The sequence below is a fragment of the Panthera tigris genome, chromosome D2 (assembly GCF_018350195.1).
Source record: "Panthera tigris isolate Pti1 chromosome D2, P.tigris_Pti1_mat1.1, whole genome shotgun sequence".
NCBI lineage: Eukaryota > Metazoa > Chordata > Mammalia > Carnivora > Felidae > Panthera > Panthera tigris.
Genome location: NC_056670.1, coordinates 12341968 through 12361870, shown reverse-complemented (window position 1 = coordinate 12361870; position 19903 = coordinate 12341968). Strand labels below are relative to the sequence as shown.

Genomic DNA, 19903 nt, shown 5'->3' with positions numbered 1-19903 from the left:
GGGCACTGTACTAAAAACCTGCAACTTCCCGGGAGGAAAATTTAAGGTTAGTAATAGTTTTAAAACAGAAGACAAAATACAAACCTGCAATTTCCCCCATAATCTGCATTTGTCACATCCAACGCAGTCCATTATTCGGGAGATGTTCTTGAAGTGTAAGCGGAACTCCTCCTAACGTGCAGAACATATTTTTTATGCTCATTAGAGGTTTAAAATTAAACTGCATTGGTCTGAATTGTAAGAAATAAAAGTTCTGAAGCTTATTAATGAAGGAGTTTCTCAACAGCGAAGAAGAAAAATATTTGCATTTGTAGGACATAACATGGTACATAAAACGGACCACAGAAGTTTATACAAGTCATTCTATGTATTAACACAAATGTTTTATTGAGGTGCTACTCTCTACAAAGTAACACTATGGGAGAAAGGAACATAAATGATAGGTGGGTTTTACTCTGAAGGAACTTCACTGCTGCCTCCATTTGATATCTGCATAGAACAAGGGGTAAATACCTCTCTATTACGTTTGGCTTATTTTTCACATATTGCTTGCGTGAGGCCACATCGGAAAGCCGGCCTTAGACCAATGATCAATTTTCATCCTTCCCCTTAGAACCACACACTGTAATGGGTGCTCCATCAGCCCCGGTGATCACAGGGCTGTGCGATCCCCACATTTGCTAGGCAGCCTCTGCAGGGACGGCTGCCTACTGGACCTTGTATTGTGCTGTAACTCTTTCCTACACAGGAGAGACTCTAAATCATGGTTTCTAGGACTCTAAGACCAGTCTCCTCTGAGGCTAACACTAGTTAAGAGAGTTTCCTCATCTTTTGCATTTGGCAAACATAGAAAATCAATTTCATTTCATTGTACCGAGGTAAACACTTTATTGTATGAAGCTAGAGGCAAGCGGCCTGAAAACTCTGGCCACCAGAAGCCCTGTCCAGCTGCCCAAAGGGTTCCCAAGAAGCAGTATCCCAGCCACAAGACAACAGAAAGAACACAAGTCCTCTGCTCTCCATTCTCATATAGTTTGTGTTCTTAGGAGCAGATGGAAAAGTGAACTGAAGTCCCCCTTTATACCCTTTGAAAAACAGCAAACACAATTTCCAGCAATTTCTAGTTGAAAGCTAGTTCCTTTCTCACTCCCACCTTCCTCCTCCACAGAAAGATCCAGTTATCCAAAAGTATAACATTTGTATAAATACTTAGAAAATAGGCAGCAATACAAAAACATATTAATGTTGTATTACATACCACAACAGCAACATGCCCCTCAAATAATCATCAAACAAAACAATCTTCCAAAACTAAAATAGAGTTGTATTTAGTATACAGGGGACTGTTACTTCACTTCAGAAGCCCCTAGAAACCCCTTCCAGAGTGAAGCACCACTCGGTGCTAATTTAGTAGTTCTTGTAGAATATCCACAACTAAGACATCTCCGAGGCAAGTGTGTTTCAGAATTCAGAATTTTCCAAATTTCAGAAATACAGTACATACAGGATTTATTACGAAACATGCCACCGGAGTGTGTGGCAAAACCTAGTCATCAAATACATTAATGTTTCTGTTGCAAAATGTAAGAATATTCATACACAGCGGAATTTTTAAAAAACACTATGAATACTCGTGTATAAGTTCTGGTCAGGTTTTGCTAACAAATTAATTTGCACCAAACAGAAGAAAAACGTTACCGTGTTGGAGCTTTCTGGATTTCAGAACTGCTTACAAAGGACTGTGGAGCTGCACTAGAAGACTATTTGCCAGTCCATTTCCACTATTTTTATGAACATTTTAGGGGTAGAGTATATTCCCTAACATACTGTAAGCAAATGAAAATAAAGAGCTGCCAACATGAAGTTTGATAAGGTTCCTTCAATATAGTCTCCTTCTGATATCCTAGGTTAGCAGGTAATTTTTTTGCCTTTTAGGTCAGTCCATAAAGACAAAGACATAATAGTTCCAGAAACTGGAACATTCCAGAAGATATCCCATTAAATAAACTTTAGAAAAAATACAGTATTTATTGCCTTCAAAATGGCTAACAGTTCACGATTTTAGAATCAAAACAGGACACACTGTGATTTTAAAGTAAGAAAACTTGCTCTCAAGATAAAGACCTTTAAAAAGACATTTACACTGATACATGAATTCAGCAAAGTTGCAGGATACAAAATCAATGTACAGAAATCAGTTGCATTCTTATACACTAACGATGAAGCAACAGAAAGACAAAGAAACTGATCCCATTCACAACTGCACCAAGAAGCATAAAATACCTAGGAATAAATCTAACCAAAGATGTAAAAGATCTGTATGCTGAAAACTATAGAAAGCTTATGAAGGTAATTGAAGAAGATATAAAGAAAAGGAAAGACATTCCCTGCTCATGGATTGGAAGAATAAATATTGTCAAAATGTCAATACTACCCAAAGCTATCTACACATTCAATGCAATCCCAATCACAATTGCACCAGCATTCTTCTCAAAAAAAGATAGTCTCTTTAACAAATGGTGCTGGGAGAACTGGACAGCAACATGCAGAAGGTTGAAACCAGACCACTTTCTCACACCATTCACAAAAATAAACTCAAAATGGATAAAGGACCTGAATGTGAGACAGGAAACCATCAAAACCCTAGAGGAGAAAGCAGGAAAAGACCTCTCTGACCTCAGCCGTAGCAATCTCTTACTCGACACATCCCCAAAGGCAAGGGAATTAAAAGCAAAAATGAATTACTGGGACCTTATGAAGATAAAAAGCTTCTGCACAGCAAAGGAAACAACCAACAAAACTAAAAGGCAACCAACGGAATGGGAAAAGATATTTATTTGCAAATGACATATCGGACAAAGGGCTAGTATCCAAAATCTATAAAGAGCTCACCAAACTCCACACCCGAAAAACAAATAACCCAGTGAAGAAATGGGCAGAAAACATGAATAGACACTTCTCTAAAGAAGACATCCGGATGGCCAACAGGCACATGAAAAGATGCTCAACGTCGCTCCTCATCAGGGAAATACAAATCAAAACCACACTCAGATATCACCTCACGCCAGTCAGAGTGGCCAAAATGAAGAAATCAGGAGACTATAGATGCTGGAGAGGATGTGGAGAAACGGGAACCCTCTTGCACTGTTGGTGGGAATGCAAATTGGTGCAGCCGCTCTGGAAAGCAGTGTGGAGGTTCCTCAGAAAATTAAAAATAGACCTACCCTAGGACCCAGCAATAGCACTGCTAGGAATCTACCCAAGGGATACAGGAGTACTGATGCATAGGGGCACTTGTACCCCAATGTTGATAGCAGCACTTTCAACAATAGCCAAATGATGGAAAGAGCCTAAATGTCCATCAACTGATGAATGGATAAAGAAATTGTGGTTTATACACACAATGGAGTACTACGTGGCAATGAGAAAGAACGAAATATGGCCCTTTGTAGCAACGTGGATGGAACTGGAGTGTGTGATGCTAAGTGAAATAAGCCATAGAGAGAAAGACAGATGCCATATGTTTTCACTCTTATGTGGATCCTGAGAAACTTAACAGAAACTCATGGGGGAGGGGAAGGAAAAAAAAGAAAAAAAAAGAGGTTAGAGTGGGAGAGAGCCAAAGCATAAGAGACTGTTAAAAACTGAGAACAGGGCGCCTGGGTGGCGCAGTCGGTTAAGCGTCCGACTTCAGCCAGGTCACAATCTCGCGGTTCCTGAGTTCGAGCCCCGCGTCAGGCTCTGGGCTGATGGCTCGGAGCCTGGAGCCTGTTTCAGATTCTGTGTCTCCCTCTCTCTCTGCCCCTCCCCCGTTCATGCTCTGTCTCTCTCTGTCCCAAAAATAAATAAAAACGTTGAAAAAAAAATTAAAAAAAAAAAACAAAAAACTGAGAACAAACTGAGGGTTGATGGGGGGTGGGAGGGAAGGGAGGGTGGGTGATGGGTATTGAGGAGGGCACCTTTTGGGATGAGCCCTGGTGTTGTATGGAAACCAATTTGACAATAAATTTCATATATTGAAAAAAAAAATAATATACCTTGGACTTCATGTAAAGGTTAATAAAAATAAGATCATAAATTTAAAAACTAATAAAAAATAAATAAATAAAAAGACATTTACATTTACAAAGGTTCCATATTCATTGGTCAGAGTAACAAGTGAGGATTCACTGAGAGTTGGCCAGACCAGAAAGGAGAAAAGGGGAATTGAAAAGTACAGAGGTTTTCTGTGTCACTTGTAGTAAAATCCAATCAGACCAACTTCAACAAGATAGAGAACTGGAAAGAGTTCAGATGGACAGGATTAAAACACAGCCAGTAAACTGCTCCCCACCCTAGCCCCCAAGCTCAAACTTTTTACCTTTAATGACTTGGCCCCCTTTTTGTCACCTGCAAACATGGACTTCTCATCAAAGTGCATGGGAAAGGACCTGATGAAATGACAAGACTGTAAGTTACAGACGAAAAATTCAAGTACTATGCTGTAGAGCTCTGGCAGAAATTTTCTGTCCCTTGAACAAATGCTTACACGTCATAATTTACACGTGTGTGAAGTTCAATAGCACAGGAAGGTGGCAAACAGCTCACATGTAAACTACTCAATAAAAGAGTAAAACAACATAAACATGGCTTTGTAATTTAGAAGACCAATGTTTTAAAGAAATTACTTGATAAAAAATAATTCAAAAAATGAGTTTAAAAGCAATTTATGTGGAAAATGTGCAACACTCTTTAAAAAAAAGGTTTTAAAATTTAATGCATAATTTAAACACATTAATCCAAGTTTCCTTCATGCTCATTTTAACAACCAGTAAACTCAAATTTTACAAACTCAGCATTTTCAAAAGGGGTTGTATTCTAGAAGGTAAAGCTAACAACACTCCCTCAGGTATCTACCTTCATGCTAACCCCCTTATAGCAGCATCTGAATTTGAACAGCGATGGGAAGAACACAAAACTGGCAGAATACATTAAAACAGCATTAAACTTTGATACCACATAAAATGTAAAGTTATGTTTGAAAATACAGGCTATTCGCAAGTGTGGACAGGCTGTTATACTTGCTCTGCTGTCCTGAGCATTTTCCTTCTCACGTGTAACCCTCCCTCTTCCTAACTGGCTTTCAGGAATCAGTTTCTGTTGTATTTCAAGCACTATCTCATTCATATTCAGAGTGCAGAATTTCAGATCGCTGATAGTCAATTCTTACCTTGTATCTTGAAAGATATTCAGTAGAAGGGTTTTTGTGTCAGCATCTTCTTCTACGTTTCCAGTGTAAAGATCAACAATTGAGCGCTCAAAATACGGGGCGACCTTTGATAAAGCTCGAAGCTCAATTAAGTATAAAAAGTACAGATTCTTAAGCCTTCTTGGACCTTCTCCCTTAGTTTCCACAGGGTCAAAGCGGCGTTTAAATTCTTTCATATTGGGTCCCCAGCTAGGTTTACCCCACGTTTCTACAGAGAAAGAGAAATACACAGCATACCTTTAATAAGTAGGTTTTTTTTCCCTCTCTAGAGAATATATATCCACCCCCAACAATTTTTACATTAATAGAAGATTTCTACATAAAAATGGGATTACCTTCCAAAAGATAATTTGCACACAGATGTAAATTGATACTAGCATGAAGTCCCGATATAAGCTTATAGAAGACTCTCTTCTCCAGACACAAACCTATTCAGAAAAAAATTGAAAAAGAAATCACATCCATTTAGGTAACAGAAATACTGAATCAAGAAGATTCAGTACACAGGCTTATTTTTAAAGTGAAGGTTCAAGGAAATTAAAAACAAGGAATAACAAAATGATTAGATCAAGATTCTCTTACTAGAAGATTCTGACTTCTGAATGGAGTTATGCACATGCTAACCTAATGCAGAGTAAGACAGAAAATGCTGGGCCCTGGAGGTCCAAGCAGTATGGACGTACTTGACAAGTTCCCACGTTACTCAGAAAGCAGTGGCACAGACTTTTCATGGGTTAGGGCTAAACTGTAAGCCAATATAATTAGAAAGCCACTGCTCTGGCTTAACAACAGCTGTTTTTCCCTTTCCCTTTCCCTTTCCTATGGCTGTCGATTCTCCGACCCTGCTTGATTGTGGAGGAAGACAGACCGCATTCCATTTCTCTTCTTCCTCCGGATTCTTTAGTGTGTCTTACTAATCCTCCACCCTACAATCCTCTAGTTCCACTGGACTATATGGTCCACTTGGTAAGGAGGCAAAACCTGGGAACCAGTAATCCAGGAATTTCAACCAAGGAAAAAAAGTAGGTTGGCTATTTCCTCTGAGTGGAATCAGATCAGACGGAGTACAGGAATATGATGGAAAATGATTTTATATAGCCTTAAGCCACACAGGCTTTTGCTCAAACAGAGATCAAGATAATTCCACTACCCTATCCTATCCCTACCTCCATTTTTACTCTTACTACAAAAGTAATATGCATTGTGGATGTACTTAATGCCACTAAACTAAACTTAAAATAATTAAGATGGCAAAGTTTATGTTATGCATATTTAAATGGTAAATTTTGTTATGTATATTTAGCCACAAAAAAAGAAAAAAATTCTAGAAAATATTCTTCATAGAAAATTTTTCGAACAGATAAAAATGCAAAAACCTAGATTTTAAGAATCCACTGAATGCAGAACATTTGGCTTTTTCCTTCTCTTACCATCCAACAGATTTTTTGTTTTTGTCATTTTTGCTTTTTGTTGTTGTTTTTTTTTTTTTTTTTTTTGTAAACTCTCCCCGTGAAGGAAAAATGAACTTCAACAGTGGGAAGGAACTAAGAAAAAACCGCACCTGTAAGCTGTGGGATTTTTTAAATGTAAGAGTACGTATGCGGCTGGCTTTGCATTTTCCCCAAGATGTTTTAGATCTTCAATTTACCCGATGTTCTACCCTATATGGCTGTGAAGCAAGTAGCTTTTAACAGGAAAATATAATTCTTTTGAGATCTCATTCCCTAATTTAGAATTCTTGCTAGAATATTCCCATTGTCATGGATGGAGACTAAAAAGTAGAAATTAAGTTCTTTTTTGCAGCCTCTTCCTAAAAGTATATGGCCCAGTTTGAATGCTCATGGTAGCAAGGGATATAAACATCATGAACAAGTTTAATGAACTACTAAGTACTAACTTTTCCTCTAGTAAAACTTTTCATCAAATCTGTTACCAAGTAGCAAAATGATCAGATGTATAGTTCACTTTCTTTTCCTTCTAACGCACCTCTGTAAGCAGTGTTTACAGCCAGTAAAGTGTCTAAAGACCAGAGAAGGGAAAACAGGCAAAGCACGGCTTGTGAAAATTCATATGCCTAAAAATAAGAACACAGACTGGGAGACAATTCTAATTTGCAAAGCCCTCAAAACCCTTTACTTGGAATGGGGACAGGTGAGGAGTGAGAAGGAGTAGAAATGTCTTTCCATAAACTGTGAAAATAAGGTAACTTTAAGCAAAATGGTTAATAACAGAAGATGTGCCAACTGAGTGTACCAATAAAACACACAGCACACCTTGTGGGAAATTGCTGGCCAGCTCTTCCCTGCCTGCAGTCTGCTGGCAGGCATGACGAAGCCATCACAGTCATGTTAAGTAACATCTACAGAAGCTGATTTACAAAGGCAAAATTTACCAATTTCTATCTCTAAAAATACAGAGCAAATTCAACTATCCAATTTAGACAATGGTTCTCTTTCTTTTGGATTTAATTTCACCCAGATTCATTTTCAACAAGTGAATTACAGGACACGGATATGTAATTTTTTCTCTCACAAAAGGGCTAGATTTACTGTAACAGTATTATTTGATATTTGCACATTGTTTAGTGATTTTCAAAGGCATTTTTACAGGCATCATCTACACGTACAGTGTAGGTGAACTGGATGGCCACTGTTAATCTCATGTCCCAGATGAGGGAACTAGATCTCAGAAAAGTTCAATCAGTTGCCTATATATAGGAGTGTTCTCTGAAACCACGTATCAGTATTCAGGGACTCCCATCAGTAGGACACTAGAAAAGTGGTTAATAAAGAATACCCTAGAAAATTCAATACTGCCCGTAAATTTCATTCTCATCCTCCATTATCAATATTCAGGGTCCCTTACCACCTCTCTCAACCTAAATACTACTCTTCACAATTTGTATCTTTAGAATACAGCTAATGAAATAAAATTAAGAATTTTCTTCCACATAGGCCATTTATCAATATAATTCCTAGTAGTACTGGCACATCAATAATGTTCACCTTAATAATGGCCAACAAAGGTACACACTACATTAAAAAAGAGAAATCAGGGCCTCCTGAGTGGCTCAGCTGGTTGCATGTCTGACTTTGGCTCAAGTCACGATCTCGCGGTTTCTGAGTTCAAGCCCCACATCGGGCTGTCTGCTGCCAGCACAGAGCCTACTTCTGATCTTCTGTCTCCCTCTCTCTCTGCCCCTCCCCTGCTTGCACTCTCTATCAAAAAAAATTAAACATTTAAAAATAAATAAAAATAAAAAAGAGAAATCATGTTCACAAGGTAACATCACCAATTAGCAAACATAAAATAAAGTACTTAGTTTAACTCTGCAGAGTTCCTATACGGTTATGATTTCCTGTATCATTCAACTTGCTTATCTTTCACCAACACATTTTAACTTTTGCTTTCATAAATTAATGACAACTTGGTAAATTTTTAAAAAGCATATACCCAGTTTTTTTTTTTTTTCTAATGTTTATTTATTTTTGAGACAGAGAGAGACAGAGCATAAACGGAGGAGGGTCAGAGAGAGAGGGCGACACAGAATCTGAAATAGGCTCCAGGCTCTGAGCGGTCACCACAGAGCCCGACGCAGGGCTCAAACTCACGAGCCCTGAGATCATGACTTGAGCCTAAGCCGGATGCTTAACCGACTGAGCCACCCAGGCGCCCCTCATATATCCAGTTTTTAACTGAAGTTGTTAAAATCCTAGAATGCTTCAGTTTTCCATTACTAGTATTTATATTTTCAACACCAAAAAATGTAAGAGTGCAAAGTATCTACTGGGAGCTATATTGCTTTATCCTTTAATTAAACAAGTTTAGACTATCTTAACATGTGTAAACGTTGTTTAATCTTCTGAAATCAAATGTACCTTCCCTCATTTTCATATATATAACAAGTAGTTCCTTCCAACAAGAAGGTCTCTACCTACAAAGCAAATTTGCAAAATGGTTACTAGGAAAGCAGTCTGGATGAGTGGTACAAACAGAATGAAAATAATACTGAAGAGCCAGTTATGAAAACCCGAGGACAGTATATGCCGTGTATATCTCCCTAATGCTGATTATTTTTGGCTGACCAATAACCTCAAATTCTTCAAATAATTATATCCTAAAATACAACAACCTACAATATGTTATTTTCTTTCAACACTGTAAAAATTAGTTGTCTAGGTAATGAATCCTGAACTTACAAAAATATATTCAATCAATCCATACATTTTTATAGGAGACTAATAAATTTAAAATGCAGATGTGTAAGTTTACCTTCTAGCCACGTGTAGAACGATTCTCCTTTAAAAAAAAAAAAAAGATACACACAGAATTGGGTTAAAATATTTTAAACAGTCATCTACAAATCAGAATAAATTAAGCACATAAAGTATTTCCTACGACAGATTAAGGAACACCTCTAGAAATGGCCACTGCTTCATGTGAAGTAGAAAAATAGGCATATGGTTCTAGAAAATAAAGCCCCAAAGTACTTTAAGTAACTTTGGGAAAATTTTCTTATAAATGATACTTGACTAAGCAAAATTTTTAAGAAATTTTTCAGTCAAAATATTATGTAATATTATTCATTAGAAGGCTTAAACATCCCTAAGTATGGTGGTGAAAGAGTTTAACAATCTTAAATTTGCTTTTCATAACAGCCATATAATGCCTTAAAATTTCTAGAAAAAATCAGTGAATTATAATCCAAAAATCAAATTAGTAATTATTCCATGTTTTCCTGAGCAGTAAAGCTAGATACATTTCCTCAATTATCTAGAACTCCTAAATTGCAAGAGGTAATTTTAAAATCCCTTAATTTTAAAAAAAATTTTTCAGAAACATCAATGCCTGAAGTATGGAAGGACCTGACTTACCCGTGTACTAATGCTAGAAGAGCTATTTCTAGACCAATGCTGTTCTGACTAGAAAAAAAAAAAAAAAAAATGGCAGCCAATAAACATCAATCTAGTTCATCAAAATAGACTTTGTGAGCTACCTATCTTTATTCTACCTGAGAAAAGCAAAGCAGAAGAAAAACTCAACACACAGATGAGCTGAGCAAGGAGTCTAGGGGATAAATTAGATAGTGGGGAATAACTTTGTCTCCTGAGAGTCTTCATACTTGGCGAAACTACACGAACATCTTCCCAGAGATGAACTTATTCCACGTACTCTGCCTAAGGACCATTCATCATAATCTCACTTGTTTACTCAAGAAACCCCAAACGCTATCAGGAAAAGTTGAGCTCCCCAATCCTCAAGAATGTGGCCTCTGCTCCTCTCCCCCAACTTAAACTACCACTGTATGAAGCGTTCCCTACTGCTAACACGGTCTCCCCAAACACGCTTGATTCTTCTCTTCTGAACTCCTTGGTCCATGCTATTTCCTCCTAATAGCACACAGGATCCAATTTCTATCAGCCTAAACCTGTCCCATTACTCATCACTCCTCTCAAATGCCACTTCCTCCACTAAGCCTCCAGATCAGTGGGACAGGATCTGTCCCACCTCTAAAGAGCTAGCTCACTTACTGTTTTATTATGTATGTGCAGCACTTCTTTGCCATTATTTATGAGCAGTGCTGGTCATTCCTGCTACATACTGTCAGCATCTGTAGGGCAAGGCATCATCTTTTACACATCTTTCTATCTTGCACAATGCTCATCACTGCCTTGAGCACAGAGAAGTAAACATCCACTTGAAATAACTATTTTGATTGTTTGGGGGCAATTTATGACTGATATTCATTTGGTAACCTGGAGTAATCAATTGGTGGTAAATTACTATTCATCAGATTACTTATTACTGTAACAGAGGTTACAAATTACAAAGACAATAAGAAAATAAAGGCACAAGACAAACTATCTGGTAAAACTATCTTGTCTCCATTTCTACAGAACATATTCAAGCAGATTATAATAACCGGAAAGTGGGGAACTTGTAAGGTAATCCTGGTTTCTACACTCAATATTTAAGATGGAATTTATACATCTTTCAAACATAGGGTAAATATACATTATAAAACATTTATTTTTGTCACCATTCATTGGTGGCTATTTCTGGAAAAATAGGATAAACATTTTCTTTTGAATAGAGGGAAAAATCAAATTTTGATCACTAAAAACATTTTCTCTACACTTGAGGCAAACCCAAATAGAACAGTTTTAACTCACCATCATCTTCTCCTAAAAGAGAAAATAATAAACAGGATTTTAGAAACTGTCTTCCATAGTTCAGATTTTAAACCTATTTAATTAACATCAGATTAAAACTTACTGTGTTAAATTATTAATTATACTATGAACCTTGGTCAGTGTATAGTGATCTTCCAAATGAGACTTCTTGGTAAGAATGGAGGCCAAAAAGTACAAGATTTTCACAGATGTTTTATACAATAAATATCAGAAAGCCTCTGGGGGTGCCTGGGTGGCTCAGTCAGTTAAGCATCCAACTTCAACTCAGGTCATGATCTCCCGGTTAGTGGGTTCAAGCCCCGCATCGGGCTCTGTGCTGACAGCTGAGCCTGGAGCCTGCTTTGATTTTGTGTCTCTCTCTCTCTCTGCCCCTCCCCCGCTCACACTCTGTCGCTCAAAAATAAATAAAAAAATGTTTTAAAAGCCTCTGAAAATACTCCTGAAGATCACTAGTTTCAATAATTAACAAAGAGACCCAGCTGCTTCCTTCATCCTATGTGCACAACCCGCTCTGAACATTGCTGTTTCCATGCCGGATACTTCTCTCTTTCCAGGTACTACTCCTCAGCACGGACACACCTTAATAAAAGTACCGCCCAAACTGTCATCCGCAAAAGCCTCACTGCAGGTGCTGCAGAGCTCCCCAGACATGGAGAAGCACTAGAAGGTTGGGCTCTAGGGATCCACAGCAGCTCTGCCTTTGTCAGCTCTGTATGTGGCATTCCGATACAAGGTTTCATTTTCAGAAAGAAAGGTTCTGCTGTGGAAACTGTTGGAAAGCCAGTTGTACATGCCTAGCTGTCTGGCTGGGGAACAGCAAGCAGCATGGTGGAGACGGTTGAGGAGGTTGAGGAGCTGTGAATCGACATCAGCAGTTTCAGCAGAGATGGTGTTCAAAGAGCATCAGCCAGAGCTACTGAATTACTGCATGGATCCCTCACCTGGTGGCTGGGACACCCCCCCCCCCCCCGGTCCGGTCCCTTGTCTCCCCTCTTTCTTGGCTGTTTTTTTCCCCCTTTCTCTGCCTCCCATCTTTTCCTACGTGGTGCTCTCCTTCCTCTCATCTTTCCAGTGGTCTCACGCCTCTAATTTATCATAATATGGACATGAAGTATTTCTTGGGATGTGATGGTTTTATTAAATTAACTATATTTTCTACTTTAAAAGCCAGTGATCGAGGGCACCTGGGAGGCTCAGTCGGTTAAGCGTCCGACTCTTGACTTCGGCTCAGGTCATTATCTCCTGGTTTGTGAGATTGAGCCCCATGTCAGGCTCTGTGCTAAGCAGGGGAGCCTTCTTGGGATTCTCTCTCTTCCTCTCTGCCTCTCCCTCCCCCGCCCTCAAAATAAATAAATGTTAAAAAAAAAAAAAAAAAAAAAAGAAGTGATCATATTACTCAGCCATAAAGGAAAGGAAACCCTGTCACTGGTGACAACATGGATGGACTCTGAGTGAAAGAAAGAAGTCAGAGGACAGATAACGTATGATCTCTCTTAAATGTGGAGTCTCAAAACAAAACAGAACGAAACTCCCCAAGCTTACAGATCCAGAGAGCAGATGGGTGGCTGTCAGAGGTAGGGTGTAGGGAGTGGACAAAATGGGTGAAGGTGGTCAAAAGGTACCTACCTTCCAGGTATGAAATAAATAAGTCCTGGAGATGTAATGAACAGCTTGTCAATTACAGTTAACAGCACTGTATTGCATATTTGAAAGTTGGTAAGGATGTAGATTTTAAAAGTTTTCATCACAAGAATAAAGATTCTGTAACTACATATGGTCACAGATATTAACTAGACTTACTATGGTGATCATTTTGCAATATATACCAATATGTAAACATTGTGTTCTACACCTTAAACTAATATAATGTTGTATGTCAATTATACCTCAATTTTTAATGTTTGAACTCCAATCCTAAAAAACAAACAAAAAACTAATCATAATAAAGGTCTGAAGAATGCCTTTCAAGATCTCCACTATGGAACAGAGTGTGTGGACCAGGGTGGGTGTGGGGGGAGCCTTCTCTTTTTACTTTATATAACTTCTGTGTTTCCACGTTTATAATAATAAATTATAAGGTCAAAGTAGCAACACAGACAAAGGATGAGAAACCATGCACACCCTTTTCATGATCCAATTCCCTTCTCCCCTAAGCAAAGAACATTTGCTACATTGTAAAAGAGTAGCTAAAAGCAGTCCATTCAGTCAACCTTTAAAGATGCCTTAAAGATACAAATCTACACCGGGGAAATTCAAGTTCTTAAAATCAATCCTGGTCTGAAGAAAACATCAAAAGCACAAGTCAATTACAGAGTTGCTAACAGAGTTTGGCTCCTTGTTGAGAGCGGACTGACGATGTGCCCAGGTAGTTTCACGTTGATTAACCTCCAACTGTCTACAACAATGCTGTCCCACAGAAATACAACACTAGCCACATGCGTAAAGTTTTCTCTAATAAAAATTTCTACTAAAGGTTTTTCGAATACCCATGTTTTAAAAAGTAAAAAGTATACATGCACTACAACAACTGTACATTATGTGAGGCAAGAGTTAAAGCAGTCCTATCGAAAGAATAAAGTTGTTCCATGGTAGAAGTATTTTATGCTGCTTCCATTTTAAAATTTAAACAAATTAAGTAAAATGTCAAACTTGGTTTTACACTAGCCATATTTCACGTCCTCAATACAGCCCAGTGTGTCAAGCGGTAAAGCCTGGACACAGCAGGTCTAGAGTAAAGCTGCAGGCAACCTAACTTTCTGACTCCTCTACATCCTTAGGACTCAAATGTGCTACATGGATCAGCAAGAACCCTAGGCATCACCTGGGAGCTTGTTAGAATCTTGGGCCTTACCCAAGACCTACAGAATCAGAGCCTGTATTTCAACAAGGCCCTTAGGTACTTGGTAAGCACACCTGAAGTCTGAGAAGCACGTTATAAGCCACTGGTTCTCAAACTTGCCTGCATATTGGAATCACCTGGACAATTAAAACAAAACAATACCTGGGGCTAATCCCAAAGATTCTGACTTAAGTTGGTAGAGGATAGGGCCTGGAAATCCAGATTCTTAATAGTTCCCCAGGAAACCTCTGATATATAAGCATTACTCATATATTCTGATTTATTTCACCTAGAACTCCTACGTTAGGGAGTATCAGGCACTCACATATCAGGCACTCAATAAATGTCAGTAATTAAATAAAACACATAGAAACCTTGAGACTCCATTATGAACTAATCTTATACTTTTTTCCAAATGTTTATTCATTTTGAGAGAGAGAGAGAGAGAAAGGGGCGGGGGAGGAGCAGAGACAGGGAGGGAGACAGGGGAACCAAGCAGGCTCCGCACTGTCAGTGAAGAGCCCGATGTGGGGCTCAATCCCACAAACTGTGAGATCATGACCTTAGCTGAGATCGAGAGCTGGATGCTTAGTCCACTGAGCCACCCAGGCACCCCACGAATTAATCTTATACTTCTGGTCATTCAAATTAAGAAAAACATAAAACACTTGAAAATTTACTCAAAGTTTGTTTAGTTACAAAGACATTTTGTAAATAATCTCTGAAAGCATGAAAATGTATGAAACACCCACCTCGGCTAGGCGCCAGAGGATTTAAGGGACGATAAACAGATCGAGGCCTGAAAAAGCAAGTGTGAAACTCAGTCATAAAATGGCTTGATTTTTGCATGTAATGTTTTCCCTGCAGAACCATACCCCCCTTACTCCGTCCTCCCTTCAGCCCTTTTCCCTCCAGTTACTTGAAACAGTTTTCTTCGTAGATGCTGTTCCACACTCTCCATGCAGAGGACCCTTTGTAGCCAGTGTAACGCTCTGGGTTCAGCAACAGGTCGACATACTGAGCAGCCGGGGATCGCTCATCTGAACAAGAAACAAGTCATAAAAACCACCTCTATGTCACCAGTTATCTGAAATTTCACATTATAACACAAGCAGAACCACCCACAGGTTAGAGAAAGGCCAGCTTTTCAGGTAATCTCCAATGTAAATGGTAGAATGGTTAGCACACTTGTGACTGTACTTGACCCAGGGTAACTTACACTTGAGAGAGAGGAAAAAACAACTCCTCCCTTTCCTTCCGATACTCGATACTCTCTTCAGTAATGGAATGCACCTCCCCTTCTTAGAGGCATTCGTTATTCTTAAGTTTTAACCACCCAGGATCGAAATGACCAAACAGAATATAACTTGTTCTAGTATTTTATTTCTTCCCTATGCATACACCCACCTACACACATGCTTGCAACCATTTTTTTATTTTACTAAATATATATCGTACTAGAAATAGAAAAATTATACTGACCACGCTTCCCAAATGTATGATTCATAATGCATGTAAGCTGGAGCGCTATATATGTTGGCCCAGATGGATTCCTTTAGTTGTATGTTTCCTCCCTTTTGGTGTCATGAGATCAAATCAATGGTATACAGGCACTGACTTAAAACAGTGGCCAAACACAGTCATTAAAATACGGCCCCTCTTCTTTTCATTACCTAACAATATTCATTGACCACAGACAGAGATTACCCATAACCATTAAGAGTAAAATGGAATCCTGATGTACACCTTCCAAGAACTACTTGGCTTTTGTAAGGAAGTAGGAAGAATACAAAGATAATTACAACTTGTCATTACTAAATGAGTTATATCTAACTTACAGACAACAGAAACATGAAGAATACTGCCTCTATTTCTAGCCCTAACGTTATAAAGACATTCCACTATACAAGCTAAGATACAGAAAATAGGTAATTTACAGATGAACAGAAACTGCCCATGGACATGGATTGATTCAAGATTTAAAAACAATAATTTAAGAAATCTTCATTACAAAAAGATTCAAATTATGAAGTGAATCAAAGTGTGACTTTTATAGGAAAGTTCAAAGAAAAGTTTTACAATTCACTAGCTTCTGTTACAGATTTTTAATTTCTTTGAGTTGTTCACAATTAAACTCATTTGCAAAATTGATTTTACATAAGCTTTACAATATTAAACATATCATAAACACCTATATGCATGGCTATATACGTGTATACACATGTATAAAGAATGTGTGTGTGCATGTAAGCCTACACATTTGTAGGCTCACCTACAAATGCACACAACGGACTGCTATCAACCCCTTCACCCAACAAAAGCAACTAACCAACCAATAAGGAAAAACAAACAGATTCAGATATTAAAGTACAAGGATTTAAACTGTAATTTTGGGCGCCTGTGTGGCTCCGTCAGTTGAGTGTCTGGCTCTTGATTTTGGCTCAGGTCATGATCTCACGGTTTGGGAGATGGAGCTCTGTGTCGGGCTCTGGGCTGACAGTGCAGAACCTGCTTGGGATTCTCTCTCTCCCCTCTCTCTGGCCCTCCCCTGCTCATGCACCCTCTCTCTCTCTCTCTCTGAAAAATAAACTTAAAAAAAAATGTAAGCTAAGGCAGTGACAAATCACAAAAGTCAATTATATCAACGTTTAAAACTTGCACCTCAACGTTCTTAATGTATGTTCCCTTAAAGTTTTTAAAAATTGTATTACTTTTTCAAATGATGAAAAAGTGGGTCTTATTAACCTACAGAATGGGGTTGGCAAACTACAACCCAGAGGCCACATCTAGTCTAGTGTGTACTTTTTGTAAGGAAAGTTTTATGGGAACACAAGCCATATTCATTTGCTGTCTCACACTATTATGGCAGAGCTGAGTAGCTGTAATAGAAGCCGTATGGTCCATGAAGTCTAAAGTACTTACCATCTGTCCATTTACAGAAGAAAACATTTGTCCACCCCTGACCCATACCGGCAAGAACTTTGCGACATCTAGATGGGTGGTGGGGGGCAGCATACATAGGTTGCATTCCCCCTACAAACACACCAGTGCTGGTACCCCAACTTAGCGCACAGGCTTTCTGCATATGGACACGGATAAAAAATCCTGTTGTATACTCAGGATTGAGCCTACAATCCTCCATCACCAGCTTGATCCCAGATTGCTAGTAATGCACCGTTAAAGCATACTCAGTTGAGGAGAACCTACGGTTGACAAAGTCCCCAAGTAATTCTGATACACAGCCAGATTCAGAAACTACTGTTTTAAACATTTTAAATTTACGTTATGTTTAAATTAATGTTATAATGGAGAAAATAAAAGTAAAAATCACACTATTTCAGTTATATCTGAACCAACAATGTCATGCAGCAAATGTATATTGAGCATATATCACGTCCAGGCACTGTTCTGGGCACGAGGGTGGCATATACCACATAAACAACTAGGGTGGCATGTATCACATCCAGGCACTGTTCTAGGCACTAGGGTGGCATATGCCACGTCCAGGCACGGTTCTGGGCACGAGTGTGGTAGTGGACCAGAGGAGCTCTCACTGTAGCTGGAGAAGACAGACAACAAGCAGATAACCTAAACAACCCACCACGCACGCTCAGGTAGTTCTCAGTGGTCTGAGAGCAGGCAGCAGTGCAGACAGAGAGGGGCAGTGGTTACCATTTCATACAGGGAGGTGACAGCAGGCTTCTCTGATGAGGTGACATGTGAGCAGAAACCTGAAGCAAAAGCAGCAGCCAGCCATGCATAAAGACAGCAACGACGACGACAAAATGAGCAGGGAAAGCAGCTTACCTTGGCCTGCTAAATTATTTAAAAACCTACCGTTTGATCTATGAAGATCATCTTCCTTTCCAAACACAGAACAACAACAAAGCAGCCGAGCACACGGGCTTAGTATAAACACATTCCAGTAAATGGGGGTGACTATTCTTCAGATTTGTTGTTTTGATCCAGTGAGTTTAGATAACTGAAATTACTCAACAGTGACTCTAAAGCTTCTCTGATGGGCTTTTAAAAATTGTACGTATAATACTCTGGTTTCTCTTCAGATCGTATAAATCTTTCACCTTTTACTAAAAATTGTACGTATAAATCACTGGGAGACACACGAACATTACTACCCGGAAGAGCAGTGGTAACCCAACTAGCAGAACGGTTCATGTGTTTAAGGACTACACAAAATATAAACACCACTAATTATTTTAATTATGCCATCCTAAAAATCTTAAGGGATGATTCGATGTAAATTCTTTTAGGACACTTCTTTCATTTTTACAATACAAGAAGCTAATGTCAAAAAATTAGTTAATACTATTTATATTGATGAGGTAATTGAGTACGTCAATTTAATCATATCAGGTGATCCCTGCCAATGAGTAGTATTGTTTACTAAATACCTATAAGAGAAATATATATTGATATCATTTACTGAGAGAAATATTCACAGAAATGATTTTTAATGTAAAAAACCTGTCAACTAAGCACTACTGAAAATTTTTTATTTGACTAACGAACAGGTAAAATAAGTTGGCAGGAAGTGACCGTGAGTGTTGAACATTAAATGTAATTAGAATGATGACCCAAGAGCAAATGAAAGAGTAAGCAGTGATGTTAATTCTTAACCTAGGTACAGCGGCTTGCTTCGACGAAACCTTTGGCCATTCTAAATATCCTAACAGGAGTTATGACACCCAAAGACACTTTTTTCAGATCTCTTAAAAATGTCCTTGCTGAAACCATATAAACCATGGTGAGAACGTTCCACCTCCTGGCTTTGTCTCAATTTCCCGTACTACTGGAGCAGCTCACTGTAACTTACTCCATTACAGACTGGATTCACAGCACAGTTCTACAGACGAATCTTCCAAAAACCTCTAGAAAGCAGTATGACCACTCTATATGCTTTAAGAATTCAGAGGAACTTCTGCTATCTCCAAATGGGCAGGCTTTATCCCAAATTCTTTTCCACTACCCACAATATAAAGGCAAAAAGTGAAGAGAGGCCAAATGAATGATTTAAGCCTACTCAGCACAAAACTCTTGGGAATATTCTCCTCAGAAAAAATTCTGAGTCACTCCAATTCCCTTCTGCCATAGGAGTCATGGTAGTTATTGGTAAATAGTGCCCTCTCTTCGTACCATTCTGCAGACTCTTGGCAAGAGGGCTATGGGGAAGTCAAATTAGAGTCCTCCCCAATACTGCAGGGCATCTTTATGTTAGTTTGTTGAGACCTCCAGAAAATTCCATTGTGAACATGTTTATATGTTCACAGACCTAAACTAAGTGGCTTGAAATAGAGGTCCACAGGAGATGGTATGTCATGATGAAAAAAATACGGGATTCAGATCTGGGATCGAATCCCATCTCAGCCTCTTGCTACTGTGTGATCCTGGCTAAGCCAGTCTTTTTGAGACTCCATTTCCTTGGATATGAAATAACAGATACTTATTAAAGTAACTGCAAAGGGGCCCCTCGGTGGCTCAGTCGGATATGCATTGACTTTGGTTCAGGTCGTGATCTCACAGCTCATGACTTTGAGCCCCACATCAGGTTCTATGCTGACAACTCGGAGCCTGGAGCCTGCTTCGGATTCTGTGTCTCCCTCC

The 19903-nt window shown here is 38.8% G+C and overlaps 1 protein-coding gene across 3 annotated transcripts in view; it reads right to left on the bottom strand.

Annotated features, from left to right (window-relative positions):
* Nucleotides 1-19903, bottom strand: part of ERO1B (endoplasmic reticulum oxidoreductase 1 beta) — a 62613-nt gene that overhangs the window by 9554 nt on the left and 33156 nt on the right. For all 3 annotated transcript variants that reach the window (XM_042961173.1, XM_042961171.1, XM_042961172.1), the window contains 8 exons: nt 15201-15321; nt 15034-15080; nt 11422-11433; nt 9521-9547; nt 5584-5676; nt 5210-5456; nt 4361-4430; nt 85-171 (listed from right to left, as the gene is read on the bottom strand). In XM_042961173.1, coding sequence (XP_042817107.1) covers nt 85-171; nt 4361-4430; nt 5210-5456; nt 5584-5676; nt 9521-9547; nt 11422-11433; nt 15034-15080; nt 15201-15321 — 704 coding nt within the window. The remainder of the gene's footprint in view (nt 1-84; nt 172-4360; nt 4431-5209; nt 5457-5583; nt 5677-9520; nt 9548-11421; nt 11434-15033; nt 15081-15200; nt 15322-19903) is intronic.